Below are 15,957 nucleotides of genomic sequence, written 5' to 3'. Positions count from 1 at the left end.
AGACCTGCTTGCTCGGGGTTCCGGGAACGAGAGAGCAAACCGGGGAAGGAGACCAGCTTCGCCGCGGTTTGCTCTCGCGTTCCCGGAGCCACCCTGCAAACCGCAGGGAAGGAGACCTGCTTGCTCGGGATTCCGGGAACGAGAGAGCAAACCGGGAAAGGAGACCAGCTTTGCCGCGGTTTGCTCTCGCGTTCCCGGAGCCACCCTGCAAACCGCAGGGAAAGAGACCTGCTTGCTCGGCGGTTCGGGGAACGAGAGAGCAAACCGGGAAAGGAGACCAGCTTCGCCGCGGTTTGCTCTCGCGTTCCCGGAGCCACCCTGCAAACCGCAGGGAAGGAGACCTGCTTGCTTGGGGTTCCGGGAACGAGAGAGCAAGCCGGGGAAGGAGACCAGCTTGATTACCAGAGGCTTCCTCCTTCCACGGAGGTCAAGAAAAGCGCTGGTAAGTGTCTACATTGGATTACCAGCGCTGGATCACCAGCGCTGGATCCTCTACACCCGAGACAAAACGGGAGTACGGCCAGCGCTGCAAACAGGGAGTTGCAGCGCTGGTGATGCCCTGCAGATGTGTACACCTTCAAAGTTGCAGCGCTGTAACTCCCTCACCAGCGCTGCAACTTTCTGATGTAGACAAGCCCTGAGCTTCAGTTCCCCAGCTGTAGCTTGAGGATAATAATTGGCCCTTATCGTGCAGGCGTGTTGTAAAATTACATTAATCTTTGTGAAGACTCAGATGTTCTAGTGCTGAGCACCACAGAAGAGCCCAGGGGGAAATGAATCCTTCTGTCGTCTTAGCAGAATTGGAAGTGTGTGCAGTGAATAACACCCAGGGTCAGATGCTGCACAAGAAATCAAAAATATTGACTAGCTGCTTGTTCAATGAGCATGCTCTGTTCTGTGCACTGGATAAGGCAGGAGTCCTGGAGGGGAAAAACGTATTTGATCATGTAACTAAAGACTCTATCATTTAATGCAGGGGTGGCCAACCTATGCCCGAGAAGGAGCCAGAATTTACCAAAAAGAGACTGCTGAACTTGAATTAATATGCAAATTAGATGCAATTAACTTAGGTTTGAACAGAGACTGGGAATGATTGGGCCTATTTCTGAATCTATTTCCCCATGTTAAGTATCCTCATACCTTCTATGGGTCTTCTCGATGATCACTTGAAAAGTCTTTTTTTCTCCTGTTGATCATATCTCATCTCAATTGATTGGCCTCTTACAGTTGGTATGGCTACTTCCACCTGTATGTTCCCATCTATGCATCTGATGAAGTGGGTTGTAGCCCACAAAAGCTTATGCTCAAATAAATGTTAGTCTCTAAGGTGCCACAAGTACTCCTGTTCTTTTTGCGGATACAGACTAACACAGCTGCTACTCTGAAACCTGTCATTGTCAAAGAGCCACAGTAACAGATCAGCAGCCTCCTCTCAGCTCCCCCTGCCCCAGTGTCTCTCACCTGCCAGAAGCACCACCGATCAGCACCTAACCCTCCATCTCTGTGCCTCCCAGCTGCTGTGATCAGCTGTTTTGTCTTGTGGTGTGCAGGCTGCTCGAGGTGGGGTGTGTGGGAAGGAAGGGTGTGGCAGACCCAGGGGAAGGGGTGGGGGCCTTGGGGGGAAGAAATGGAGTGGGGCTGAGACCTGGGGCAGAGTGAGCACCCTGTAGCACGCTGGAAAGTTGGTGCCTGTAGCTCCAGTTCTGGAGTCGGTGCCTAGACAAGCAGCCACATATTAACTTCTGAAAAGCCGCATGTGTCTCCAGAGCCTCAAGTTGGCCACCCCTTATTTAATGCATCTGCACAGGGAAAGCAAAAGGCACCTCCCTGCCGTAAAAGCCCACCCTCCTGCCAAATTTGAAGTCCCCTGAGCTAAAGTGTAGTGATACTAAAGCTAATCAAAGTAAAGGCCACCAGCATTTTTTTCACATAGCTTTGGTTACCGAAACAGCTGAACTGCGGCCTTTTAATGAGTTGGGCAGGTTAGCCGCCCTTTGTGCCTTTGAAAAATTTCCCATCTGTATTTTCTCTTCTCCCACCACCTTCCTCTGTCCCATTTGTCCCTGATAGTTTTATTAAATTCCACCCCCATCTGCTACTGTTTATTTTCAGTCTTTTTTTTTCAAATGCACGGCCTTTATAGAGCAGCCCTAATAAGTCTCTCCTAATTAATGTCCAAGGTGAGCTGAACTCTTGAATCCACAATATTCAAATAGATTCAGAATTAAGCCAAACTCATTCTAAATTCAGAGCACCTACCAAGTCATTAGCAGAGGTGATCTGAGGGGTAAGAGTGTTTCTGCCAGAGGCTTTATAGTGTCAGCAAGAGACCAATAAAAGCAGGAGTGAAATTTACACCTTGGTCCTTGAGCAGAATTTACCATTTGAAGCAGTAGGCTCATTGCTCGGGTTTATGGTTCCATGCAGTGAAGTTGTGGGAGGTAGTGAGATGCAGCCTGTTTCAGTAATTATGTGTTTGCCTCAAAATGCATAACGGGGGTGGTAGAATGCCTGAAATCTACTCTAGCCGCAGCTGGAAGACATACCCCCTGCTACTAAAAAATAATCAAAACATTTACACCTTTATAATATGTGGCGCTCTCAAAACACTTTTGCACGCACTAGTTAAACCTCACCTCTGTTGCTAAGATGTTAATATAGATATTGTACAGAGGGGGGATCTGAGGCACTAGGTGACTAGATGCCCTGATTTTATAGGGACAGTCCCAATATTTAGGGCTTTGTCTTGTATAGGCACCTGTTACCCCCACCCCTGAGTGTTTGCACTTGCTGTCTGGTCACCCTTGCTCTGGGGGATGGAACCTCCTAAGCTTATGCTGAATTGAGAACAGAACCCTTGAGCCACCAGGAGTGTGAGAAAAGTTCAGGCAGCTGTAATGAAACCTATAGCTCACAGGAATGTCACTGAAAAAACAATACTCCTTTATAGGGCCATCCAAGCCCTGTGATATACATCTCTAGAGAGCAAAATGCACTTGCATTATCTTACCCTGCTTGTGACCAGAATCTTAGGGGAGCCAACTAAGGTCACTCAATTAGGGTGAACTGCAAAGAATGGGGCAATCAATCCCCAAAGCTGGTGGATATTCCAATACTTGGATTTACCAAGCCAGCACCAAAACAGCTTCTATAACACCTTACTGGTTATCCAGAAGCCAACACCACAGTTCCCTTAAAGTAATCCAGCCTCAGGCCTCCTCCAGATACCCAATTCAAATATGATGAGGATTTCTGACCATCTTATTCATCATATAAAAAAGGTTCTACCAACCCAAAGGCTCAGACGCATTACCTCGCAGGTTAATGAATATTCCAGATCTTACCCAAATATATGCTTACAGCCAATTCTTATTAACTAAACTAAAAATTATTTTTAAAAAAGTATGGTTAAAAGATCAGTGTACTGTGACAGCCCCAGGCCAGTGGGGTACAGGAGTCTGGTAGAGGGCAAATATACTGGTCACTGGATGAGTAGTTTTCTGTTCCCTGAGTGACCAGAGCAGGGGCTGCACTAGAGTAATCAGAAACCTGCTAGAACCAATTAAGGCAGACAGGCTGATTAGAACACCTGCAGCTAATCAAGGCAGGCTAATCAGGGCACCTGGGTTTAAAAAGGAGCTCACTCTAGTCAGGCAGTGAGGAGCCAGAGGAGAGGAAGTGCATGTGAGGAGTTGGGAGCAGGAGGCACAAGGAGCTGAGAGTGAGAGGCTGTGCTGCTGGAGGACTACAGAGTACAGGTGTTATCAGACATCAGATTCTGTGGTGAGGATAAAGAAGGTGTTTGGAGGAGGCCATGGGGAAGTAGCCCAGGGAGTTGTTGCTGTCATGCAGCTGTTACAGGAGGCACTATAGACAGCTGCAATCCACAGAGCCCTGGGCTGGAACCTGGAGTAGAGGACAGGCCCGGGTTTCCCTTAAACCTCCCAACTCCTGATCAGACACAGGACAAGTTGACCCAGACTGTGGGGAAGATCACTGAGGTGAGCAAATCTGCCAATAAGCGCAGGACCCACCAAGGCAGAGGAGGAACTCTGTCACATTACATACAGACATGAGTCAATCTTGAGATTCAGATTCATAGCAGAGATGGGAGCTTTGTAGTTGCAAAGAATTCTTTAAGAAATAGTCCATAGGTTATAGTCCAATGTTAGTATTCAGGGTGGTCCACTCAGAACTGGGATCTCAGTCTTTGTGGCTTAGGCCTCTCTGCATGAAACCTCAAGCAGGTTTCAGATGACAGGATCAGGGTCCAAGCCATTTTTTTAAAACAGTTTTTCAGTTTCCTTTGGGGAACAGTAGACACTCATTTCCTAAGCATCGTCAGTAATTATTCACATAGATTTTCCCACCATTTGCAGATAATTTGCTATACATGTCAAAGAGGGATGAATACAGCAATATCCTGTGTTTACAGTTGACTTAAATGTTAAGATGTTCTTTTGATATCTGAAGTAACAGAATACAGCATAGACAGGGACTGTTTGATTACATTGTTGACCACTACCAATATACATGTAAATACACACAAACATTATCTATGCATATGTTTTTAAGGGTTGAATTTGAGTCCTTTATCCTGCAGGATCTTTAACCCTTTCTGGTCATGTGCCACACTGCTGTTCTGAATAAAGATGCTGTACCTCCAGACCCTGCCACACTGCTTTCAGCATGTCCCTGGTGCCTATCCGGGCAAGGAGGAAGTTGATGCAGTGAATGTCCCCTGCCTTCCAATCAACGTGCAGTAGAGATCTCATTGTGTTTTTGATGTGTTTCAGAGCCATGTACTGACTATATCTGATTACTGTAAGCTGTGAACAATGATGTTAAATGAAGCACAGCCCCCCAGCTTGCAAGGAGCATGAGGGTGTGTGTATATACGCACAGTACACCACACGTGAACATTATTCTCTGCTCCTTGGAGAATGGAATATGGTGGCAGGACTGCTGTCTTCCCCACTTCCGCTGCCCCAAGGCACACACCAGAAATCGAAACAACAAGATGTTAGCCTGTCGATCTGAACACTGCTGTCATGATCTGCCCCTTTCTGGGCCCGCACCTTGTTCCACACTGGTGTCCATGGGTGCCACTCCAGTACAGTCCTCTTACGCCTCTAAGGGTGTGTCTGCACTGCAGCATAAGCTGGACTCTGACTCAGCCCACTTTCTGAATGCACATAAATCATTCTGACTTGGGTCAGCAAGAACTCAGGATCCAGGTCCTAGGATCTTGTTACGGGGGTGGGTCAGAGGCAGAGCCCCACTGTGACTCTGGTCTAAGCCCTGTTGTTTTGCAGTGTGGATGCAAGTCAAGATGCACACTTGCATCAGAAGGTCTGTGAGCACAGTATCACCGTGTTAGCATAGCTGAGAGATCCAGGTCCAGCAACTGTAAACCCAGGTTCACAATGCAAGATGCAAGCCCAGATCCCACAGCCTTCTTACCCCTTTCAGGATACTTGTCTGTGAATAATGGGCAATTCTGGCAGCTTTGCCTAACTCTTTGATGGACCCCACGCATTTCTCTTCAAAACCCACTCATTAACGACACCTTCTGGATTTGAAAAAACCTCAACATTTTTATTGTTATGTTTATGCTGGTTAAATAGCATTCAGTAACGCTTCTAGGTCCAGAGGGAAAGCCTGGCAGAGTTTCCTTTCTTGGTCACCATCTAGCTTCCAGAACCTCTCTAACATCCTGCTCCCCACCCCAGCCAGAAGCCAGGCAATGACCCTTCAAATTCCAAGGTTCCAAACCAACAGTCTGGGTGCAGCTTCCATCCAGCATCCCAGTCTGCTGCAGCATATGTTTGTATCTTTATCCAACAACATACCCCATCATACAAACTGGGTTAACACCACCTCTAACAATCTCTCATATCCTACAATTTCAACTTAACATAGTCCCTTCTTGTTCTGAGAGGACTCTCTTCCAAATTCACCCCACTTCCCACCCAGCTCTTAATACATGCACCATAAATGCCTCTTAAACTCTTTTGTCTTGCTTTTCATTGACTTTGGAGCCATTACGGTGAATTACACCTTTTTAAGAGATAAGGGGAGGGCAAAACCCCCACAAAATTTTCTTCTGTATTTGTCTACATTAAAAATCTGAAATTGTTCAAATATGAAAATTTAACCCAATACTTTTTAAAAAAGAAGAAAAAAAAAGGAGGGGGCTGAGGGGAAAAATAAATTTTTGTGGTTGTATTTTGAGCATTTGAGCATTTTGATTCCCATTTTGCAGAAGGGGAAACTGAGGCACAGAACAGTCAAGTGGCCCACCCAAGGTCTCCCCAAACAGCCTGGCCCATGCCCCCTATCCGCCGCCTGACTTCCCCCCCTAAAACTCCCAACCCATCCAACCCCCTTGCTCCTTGTCCCCTGACTGCCCTCCCGGGACCCCAAACCCTATCCAATCCCCCCCGTCCCCTGACTGCCCCACCCCCTATCCACACCTCTGCCCCCCGACAGGCTCCCTGGGACTCCTACGCCTATCCAACAGCCTCCTATTCCCTGACTCTCCTCTGGGACCCCCTGCCTCTTATCTACCCCCCCTGCTCCCCGCCTCCTTACCATGCTGCCCAGAGCACCAGGACTGGCAGCCGCACCGCCTGGCTGGAGCTAGCCATGCCGCCGTGCAGTCTAGCGCACTGGGGCAGGCCGGCGGCTCGCGCAGCCCCACTGCCCAGGGCACTGGCAGCTCCCTGAGATGATGCTGCGGGGGAGAGGGGACAGCAAGGGAGGGGCTGGGGGAGCCTCCCCTGCCGGGAGCTCAAGGGCCGGGCAGGATGATCCTGTGGAGCAGAGGTGCCCGCGGGCCATAGTTTGCCCACCTCTGGTTTAGCTGCTTGTGGCTGTCTCAGGAAGGATGGTGCTGGGACGAGGGGACAGGAGGAGGTGGCAGGAGTGAGGGGAGGTACTGAACCTCTGGAGTCGGGGGGGGCGGGGGCGTGGGCAGGGCAAAAGGGACCACTGTCTTCAGGCTGCGAAGGAAGGTTCTGGGGGGTTCTACCTGCTTCCAGGCCCACTCCAGCCCCTCCGGGTCCTGCTCCCTGTCCTGATCCTGCAATGACTATTCCAGTCACTCTGGTTCGCACTCTCACTTCCACGCTCCCCACTCCCTGAGCCTGTGAGTTTACAATATTTCCATCATGGGGGTGCCAGCCGTCTGCCTCCCCTCTCCTTGGAGCATAGGGTTGCCACCTTTCTAATTGCTGGTAAACAAACCTCTGAGACCTTGTCCCACTTCTTCACCCCACAGCCCTGCCCCCATCGCTCGCTCCTCTGTGCCCCCCCCATCACTCACTGGAACCGCTCCATCTTTCTTCCCTCCCCCATCCCCACCAAGGTGCTAGAATAATTTGTAAGGTGTGGGAGCTGAGAGCCATTGAACCGAACTGTAAAGCCTGTATAAGATGGAAACCACTTCAAGCCAGGGGTGTGTGGCAGCACCCTGAGTTCCAGCACCCCCCACACTCCCCCTGAGCTGGGCTCTGTTTCAAGGCTGATATAGGAGCTACTTCAGCCTGATAAGGAGCCTGCCTGTAGTAGGAGGCAGCCCCCAGCTTAGCAGGGGCTGGCGTGGGTTGATGACCCAGTGCCTCCCCTGCGGTAACTGGACTTTTGATGTCTGGTCAGATGTAAAAACAGAGCACCTGGCAACCCTATAGCATTGGGCAGTGACTTAGGAAAACTGGGTTAAATTCCTTTGCTTTGAGACAGATTTCCGGTGTGACAGTAAGCAAAGTACTTACTTTCTGTGCCTCTGTTCCCATCTGTAAAATGGGCATAAATACTTTCCAACCTCACGGGCATGTTGTGAGGATAAATGTATTAAAGACTGTGGTGCTCGTATACAATAGTGGGGGCCATCTCAGTGCCTTAGATAGGCAAGTTAGCCAACCCTTGTGCTCTTCTCGTACAGCACACGGGAACCAGCCAGACATCAACTTTAAGACCAATTTGCACACTTAGGTGCTCTGCCCACCCTGGCCCATCATGCTATGTGTTACAGTTTCATAGTCCTGCTTAGGCTGCAGTGTTTGTTTGCAGCCTGATTTGTCGGTTCTTCTTCCCAGCAGAATTCCCAAAGACTGCGCCAGTGACTCACTAAGGATAAAATCATGCAGCGCTCTCTAAAGTTAGCATCCTTTGCGTCACCAGATGGGATTTTTAAAATAAAGATGAACCCACTGTCGCAGATGCTGCTGGGAGTTAACACTTGGTCCCTTTTCCATGGAAATGGTCTTCCTTGCTACTTTACATTGAAATAATTGAGACAGCACCTGCTACCCTCCTGAGTGTGACACAGTGGCTGGAGTTTAAGATACGTGTGTACACAACTCATCCCTCACCATCCTTCCCCCTTTCTCTTGGGCTTCTTGGATCCCTGACAAATGCAGATGGGCACGAGAGGGTTAAAGCAACCAGCTTTCTCCTGCCTGGCTGAGTTAGCACTTCCCTGTGCTACCAGGATGACTCCAAGGAACAGCCTTTGCATCACAGAACAGAGGGGGTGACACTGCAGCAGGTCAGAGAAAATGTTATTTAACGCTGGCTCCAATCTCCTCCCACTTGCCTGTTTGGCTGGGGAAAAGAGAGAGGCAGATCTGTAGTGAAGGAATTAACCAGGGACTAATGCCAAGAGCCAATACAATCTGTGACAGCAGAGGCTGCCTGCTGCAGACTGCTACTGGATTCAGGAAGGGAGACAGAGAAATTCAGTCAGACCACCTGGAGAGGAAGGAGACCATCTTCGGTAGACTGCTGCAAGTGGAAGGTTCCCTGAAGCACTGTTCTGGCACTGACTTGATCAGCTGAAAAGACTATTTCATTCTGTGATCACCTGCTGACTGTGAAGTCCAGATATAAAAGCTGGACGGACTGACAGATCTTTCTGGTAACAAACATCACTGGATCTTGCAGCCAGGAGTCGACACAAGGATCTTTGCGTGTCCACCTAGCAGACTGAAATGATTAAGGCTTAATACCCCTAGCAAGCCCAGTTACTAAACCACTGGGAAAACTCCCTTCACGGTCCTCCTGTGGAATTGTGCCAAAGCTCACGGACAAGCTAATCACACAATTAGACACTGAAGTCGAATAAGTACACGACTGCTCTGGGGAGAAACTTGCACATTTCGTACAACTACTGCAGTCACCCCAAGAAGGGGGGAGTTAATCAATACCTATCTTTTTATGTCTGAGGCCCTTGGAACTGGTTAAAACAGGTACAGCAGCTCCTGAAAAGAGAAGGTTAGCCTCATTCCAAATAGAAATGACACCTGAGTGAAAACAGCAAGTGGTGGTGTTCCTTTCTTTGAAAAAGCAGGGGAAGAACCTTGGGCACTGAGAACAAGTTACCTAGCCAGGTGGTGGTCATCTTCTCCAATTCATCCAGGTTCTCGATCTGGGACCGTGGAGGAATAGGAAACTTCTTCAAGGGTTCTGGATTGTGTTACATGACTAACACGAAGGACCCTGAGAGAGCCATGGATGCTTTACCAGTGACCTCCAACTCTGCTGCAGGCCCTGTTACTTTCTCACAGGTCTTTGGCCAGCAATGTCAACTTATGGAGGCAGGTAAGAGGGGTATATATTTAATTTCCTAACTTGTTGCCCACTAATTGTCAAATTATCTTCTCCCTCAGATACAGGACTTATCAATGTCTGGGATTGTTCAAAGGAGTCTAAGGGATTTAAGCACCCAATTCCTTAGCTTCTTTTGAAAATCCCACCTTAAGATTCCTAAATCCAAATACTCACGAATTTGAAACCATGGCGTAGGATGGATGTTATGCTGTTTGGATTAACATGCTTTGAAATCAGCCACTCTTGAGCTGATGGTCCAAGAGAGGTTGCCACTGTGTTTTGAATAGTAAATGGTATGCATGATAACTCATCAAGTTACTTAGAGTCATGAAAACAAATGATGCTGAAATAATTAGTCAAGCAAGGGCATGAATGGTAATTCCGCTGCTGCATCTTTTTGCTTCATGTAACTTTTGTAGGAAATTAGTTGTTTCTAACTGGTGACTTGCTGGTCAGGGAACATGGATTTGTACCATGATGGAGAGTGCCTATTGTAGCATGATGCATCTCTGGTGGGTGGACCTTTGTTGAAGGTGTTCTGTTCTATAAAGGACCAAGTGACTATTAATTATTACTGTAATGCCCTGGAGCACCTCATTGTGCTAGGTGCTGTACAAACAGCATAAAAAGAAGGTCCTTGCTCCAAAGAGTTTTACTGAGTTGCAACTCCCCCAGGGTGGGTCTGATTCTCGGATGCCTTTGTGGAGTCACATACAGCTATGTAAAACATAGCTAAATCAGAGTTCTCCCTCTGATTGTTCTTCACACTCACTCTGCAGAAGTGCAAACAGCTACATAAAGTGCAAGGCCATGAAAGACTAGGCTCACTGCCTTTAACCATCTTAATGTTTTGTAGCAGCATACACTGCCATAGTATCTGAACACCTCCTGGGTTAATAAAGTGGCCTGGCAAACAAGGACCCTAGTGAAATTCATGAGTCTTAATTTCTTCTCCAGTTCTGGGTTAAAGGAAGCTCTCTCCACACAGGGTGGAGAGAGAGGACTGGTAGTTGCAAATATTGATGATGACTTTACAATGAATTTTCTTAATCACATATTATGTCAACCTGCTTGAGTGTCCATGTTGCCAAGACCCATTGGCGCGTTCACATTACTGGTTATGACTACGGAATAGGACTTATTTTCTGGTGAATTTCTAGGAGTGAAGCTAGGACATAGACACCTAGTTGTCTTCCCTAGAAGATAACTTGAATATGTCCCCCCAGATCCTATTACAAGTTATGTTTGGACCATATTGTTACTGTTTAGAGGGTGAATTCTGAAAGAATTACACTGCATTATTCCTGCATGATTTCCGCTGAAATCTGTGGAAATTACCTAGATAAAGTTAAGACATATGGTGAGCTTCATTTTCTAGCTTGTGACTGTGTTGGGCTCTCAAAACAAATATCAGGGAATAATCCAAGGCAGCTTTACTTTTCTCCCATGCATATTTCAGATCATATTATCAATGATACCAAGATCATAGCCCCACTGGGCCAGGTGCTGTATATAAACACACTTAAAAACAGTCAGTCCCTGTCCTGAAGTCTTGCGTTCCAAATGGCAAGATAGCCAGAGGATAGGAGAAACCAAGTAATAGTAGCTTAACTTCTAAAAGAGGCAACTAAGACACACAGAGATGAAGAAACTTGCCCAGGGTCACATAGAAAGTTTGTGGAAGAGTCAATGTTTGGTAGCTCTTGAAATCCAGTTCAGTACCTCAACCATAAACTCATCTTTCCTTTAAATGGCTGTCTTCCATGATGTTGCCTAGATGTAACTGAAGACAGAATATGGCCCTGCGTAGAGCTGAGTGAAAGTTTTTGGCCAATTTTTTTGTGTGTCCAAGAAAAATACAGATTCAGTGACACTGAAATATTTCAAGAATTTGTCAGTTTTACTGAATTGTTCTTTTTGGGGGGGAGGGAAGAAACAAAATTTCTGAAAAAAAATGGAAACATTGATTTTTCCAATTAAAACCACTTTTAGTTTCAAAATATCCTTGAATCTTATTTTAAAACAAATTCAAAAAGTTTTAAGATTAAAATTAAAATGAAAGGCTTTGATTTTGGTGGAACAAAATGTTTAATTTGACCCAAAATGGAATGTTGTAAAACTTTTTTAAAGTTACCAATGAACTGAAAAAGCCATTACTCTCACCATTCTAACCCTGAGAAGATAAATAGCAATGTAATAATGAACACTGGCAATGTTCTTTAGCCAACCACACAAAAACAAGGGTGGATTTTGGCTGTGCCTGTAATAATGCAGTAGTAGCAGCTGTCTGCTTCATTGGCTGCTTAGAATAGGGCCTCCAGTCAGCATGTGGAGGAAGCCAGAGAAAACATTGTAACCAACAGGCAAATACTACCTGGGTTTTCATGCCTGTACCTCTATTACGTATCTTGGCCACTCGGAACTTTGCAGACAGCAATGATAGATTCTGCTGTTCTGCAACCACAGGTGTCTATCACAGGAGCGAAGAGAATCTCTGCTCATTCTTAAGGCCTGTGGGATAGAGGAGCAGTTTTGATTCCATCCAGTACAGGGAAGGAGTTAAAATACCCAGTAGCCCTACTGATACGCTAACATTAAAATTCCTTTCTGCAAATCTCTGATAAGGAGTTGAAGCCAACTGAGATTCAGATGTCCTGCGACAAAAGGAAAGATCCAGTTTGTCATTTATAGCACTTTAACCCAAACCCGAGGGAGAAAACTGGTAAATGATACTGGTACTTGTTGCTGGCTGGACAGCTGGATAAGGATATGACCGTGTATATTGTGTCTTTAACACTAGAGAGGGGTCAGGACAAAATTTCTCTTCCCAACAACCCAGAAGTCTGGGGAAACTCCACTCCAGTTATGAAACTTTCTGATCTAGGCCCTTTTGGACGTAATCTATGCCATCTCACCGCTGCAAAACACGACTGTATGTGGAAAATGGATGTCCAAGGGAACCTTTGAACAACAAGGAGAAATTGTAAAAACTTAGCCACAGAACTCAGGGTGTGTGGGGGGGTAGGGTAGGGGGCAAATGCTGTATTAATTTATATACCCTCCTGACTTCATGGGTTCCAGCAGTTGCTATTGGGGATGCACAGGCATAGCTGGGGGCAGAATTTTGACCCAGGACTATTAACTAATCGGTATGTCTTTGTTTACCACCCCTCTGCAAAACTCACAAAGCCCTGCCACAGACTTCCTGCATGACCTTGGTCAAGTCACTTAGGCTTTCTATATCTCAGCTCCCCATCTGTAAGATGAGGATAATAGCGCTGCTCCTCCTCCCGGAGTGTTGTGAGGACAAATTCATTAGTATATGTAATGCACTTGGATATGGTTGCACCTAGAAACTTCAGGGACAAATTCTGCCTTCAGTTATATCTATGCACCATGGACTTCACTGAGAGTATAGGGATGTAGAGTCTCACCCTGGGAGCCTAAATTTAAACAGCAAAATGTGTAGACCTCCTATATCACATCACTGTGGTTAATGATATTTTGATTTTTTTTCCCATTGCAATAGGATGTGCTGAAATGATGAAAGGTCCAGAGCTAATCTGAAATGTCGAACAGTGCACCTGCCGAAATACCAAACTATGTAAATCACAGACTTGGCAGTGCACCTCCCATTAGCCCCTTTCAAGTTGTCTACAAGTGGCAAGATTGTCTATGGCTCGCCCTTCATCACATGGAAAGCAGCAGACTCAGAATGCTGGAGCTGAGTTTAAATATAGAGGGTTCTGGTTTTTAGAGATCCTGCAAGACCCATTGAAGGCAATGGGAGCCCTTCCACTGATTTCAGTGGGCTTGGGATCAGGTGGGCAAATTTTCCCTTAAATTTCTTTAAGGACAGCAGGCCCACCAGTTCCCACACAGAAAACCAGTCCTTTGAGGGTAGAGCTCCCATTGCAAGTCAAGATCGCTCCTGGTGGAAGGTTGGCATGGGACTTCTGGGGGCCACAAAACTTGAAGATAGAAACTTTGATTGTTGAGGCACTTTTATAACACAGCTAGTTTAACTCCCTGGTTCTGAAAAAGCTCCAGCTTCCCAAAGTAATAAGTTATCATTGTAGCATGTGTTCAGAGATGTTTGTATCTAATGGAGAGTTGGTCAGATAAGGCATCATTTCAAAAGTAGGCGTTAATTCTGACTTGTTGTAGGGATCCATAAGGAATAAGCAGGGCCAGCATTATGATGTTGGTGTTTCCCACACTCATGCCCTGTATTTCCTTCTCCTGTCTTCTGCATTCTCCAGTCCTCTCCCGTCCATGCCTGAACTGCCCACTCTCCTCCCAACCCCTTTACCATGCTCAGCACTGTGAGATCTGATCAACGTTAATCAGCTGGGTTGAGGGTAAAGACAGCTGTTCGCTATATCTACTGGCTGATACTGCGGTGGGTAGTGCTGTAACTGCCAACCAGGGACAGAACCTAAAGGCAAAAGAGGCAGAGCAGTTCAAGAGAAGGATGGGAAATGATATTTTGAGAGTCGACTCAATAAACTACATTTGGGGGTAGATCATCCTGAACTCAGATATTCCAGTCAGAGCATGATAGCAAGCAGCCAGTTGGATACAGTGAGTGACACAAAAAATCCTGCGAGAGAGCCTGTCTCATTCTCTAGGCCAAATAGGGGTGGATAAACCTATTTGACGCCTGCCCATCACTAGCTCTTATCCCATGCTTTTCATCTGTTACTATCCCCATTTTACAGGTGGGTAAACTGAGGCATGGACTTGCTCAAGCTCACCCAGCAAACCAGGAACAGAACCCAGCTCTCAAGAGTCCCAGTTTAGTGCACTGTCCCCTAAATCGAACTACCTCCTCTTAAGCAGAGAGTACTTTAGTTAGAGCCATTTTTAAAAATTATTTTCTCTCCTCCTCTGAACTGCCAATATAGTAACATTTGCAATGCATTTGGGGAGTGGAGTGCTCCAGAACGAGGCTTGAACTCTTTTCTTCTGGATGCTCTTGCCTCCCCTCGGTCTCAGTTGGTGCTGGGGGATTTCAGCACCTTGCAGAATTGGGCTCCAGAAGAGCAGCCACTGTTTCTTGCGTAATTAATTCCAAGTAGTTTGTCATTCTCTGCAGTACACTTCCCAAGATTGGGTTGCTGTATATTACTCCATGACTCACCGTTCCATAAATAAATCCTGCATTAGGTTATTTGTCATTTTCCTTAATTCATCTTTGACTCACAGCTTTGTTATCCTGCAATATTTTTACTTTGCCAACTAATTTTCCTTCATCAGTTAGAGAATGAGTAACACAAATCTCCATGTGACTTGAATGAACAAGGAGGGTCAGGTAGTTTCAAGAAGCCACTATGCTTTTGGATGCTTATGGGAAGCTTCTGCATCTTGTTCATCCTTCATATAGACTTGTGCTCAGTGTGTGTGTTATGCATCTCACTCTAATGGCTGGTCCACAGCTGCAAACAAGGGGACAAAGGGCCTGATGCAAAATCCACGGGAATATTTTCGTGGACTTCACTGGGCTCTGGCTTGAACATTAGGGCCAGACTTTTAAAGGTATTTTGGCATCTATTGAAATCAGTGGGAGTTCAGGCCTGAATTCACAAAGGTTCTTAAGTGCTTAACCCACTGATTCCAGTCATGAAGAAATAACACGGTAGACTGGAGACTCTAGGAGCTGAGCATCTAGGGGCACATCTTCCCCACTTTCCTAGCTGCTCTGAGCATGATAAGAAGCACGCGGTTCTTCATGCTTCTGAGTTGCATTCCTCTACGGAGCCATTCCCTCCTTTCCAGAAGCAGAGTTAGTGCAGTACAGGGCTGTGCAGTTCACCTCCCAGGCATCATGTATTGCTTTCCTCCTCCCTGTCTGCTTGCAAGTACCAGTCCAAACAAAATCACTTAGAATGAGCACAAATCACTCAGCCCAGCAAGAGCAGAATGGACACAGTGAAGCTAAATATATTTTGGGCTTTTATATACCCACAAAATCCTTAGGCTGAATTCACGGAGGATGCAAATTCTTTTAAAGTTGGGGGGTGGGAGGGGGAGAGAGAGTTTCTCTCTGCATCAGAGGAATGCCTGTGGCAAAAATGTTTTCAGCAGTAAGCAGAAAACTTAGCAGGGAACTAGAAATTGAAGTGTCCCTTGTAGGGAAGGTTTACTGTTCCCTGTGTTGATGGTTCTGTAATGCTGTAATTCAGCTTCTGAGTGTGCCGCAGGCAACAGTTCTCCTCTGTATGGGCTTGTTACTGGTACAGAAGGCAGTAGAGCTCTGTAGTACCAAATATCAAGAAAGTATCTTGATTTGTTACAGCGGATGACTAAGTATGTGAAAAATCATGTGAATTTAGAGGTTGTGAA

The 15,957-nt window shown here is 46.4% G+C and overlaps 1 protein-coding gene across 3 annotated transcripts in view; it reads left to right on the top strand.

Moving 5' to 3' along the window:
- The first annotated feature begins 8,580 nt into the window (after positions 1-8,580).
- KAZN (kazrin, periplakin interacting protein) overlaps positions 8,581-15,957 on the top strand; it is a 719,120-nt gene continuing 711,743 nt past the window's right edge. Inside the window, exon 1 of one of the 3 annotated variants that reach the window (XM_030537473.1) lies at positions 8,581-9,603. In XM_030537473.1, coding sequence (XP_030393333.1) covers positions 9,483-9,603 — 121 coding nt within the window. In that variant the 5' untranslated portion in view covers positions 8,581-9,482. The remainder of the gene's footprint in view (positions 9,604-15,957) is intronic. The other 2 variants (XM_030537471.1, XM_030537472.1) reach the window with 2 other exon arrangements.

This window comes from Gopherus evgoodei, chromosome 18 (genome assembly GCF_007399415.2).
Source record: "Gopherus evgoodei ecotype Sinaloan lineage chromosome 18, rGopEvg1_v1.p, whole genome shotgun sequence".
In the NCBI taxonomy this organism is placed as follows: domain Eukaryota; kingdom Metazoa; phylum Chordata; order Testudines; family Testudinidae; genus Gopherus; species Gopherus evgoodei.
This window is presented reverse-complemented; position numbering and strand designations above follow the sequence as displayed.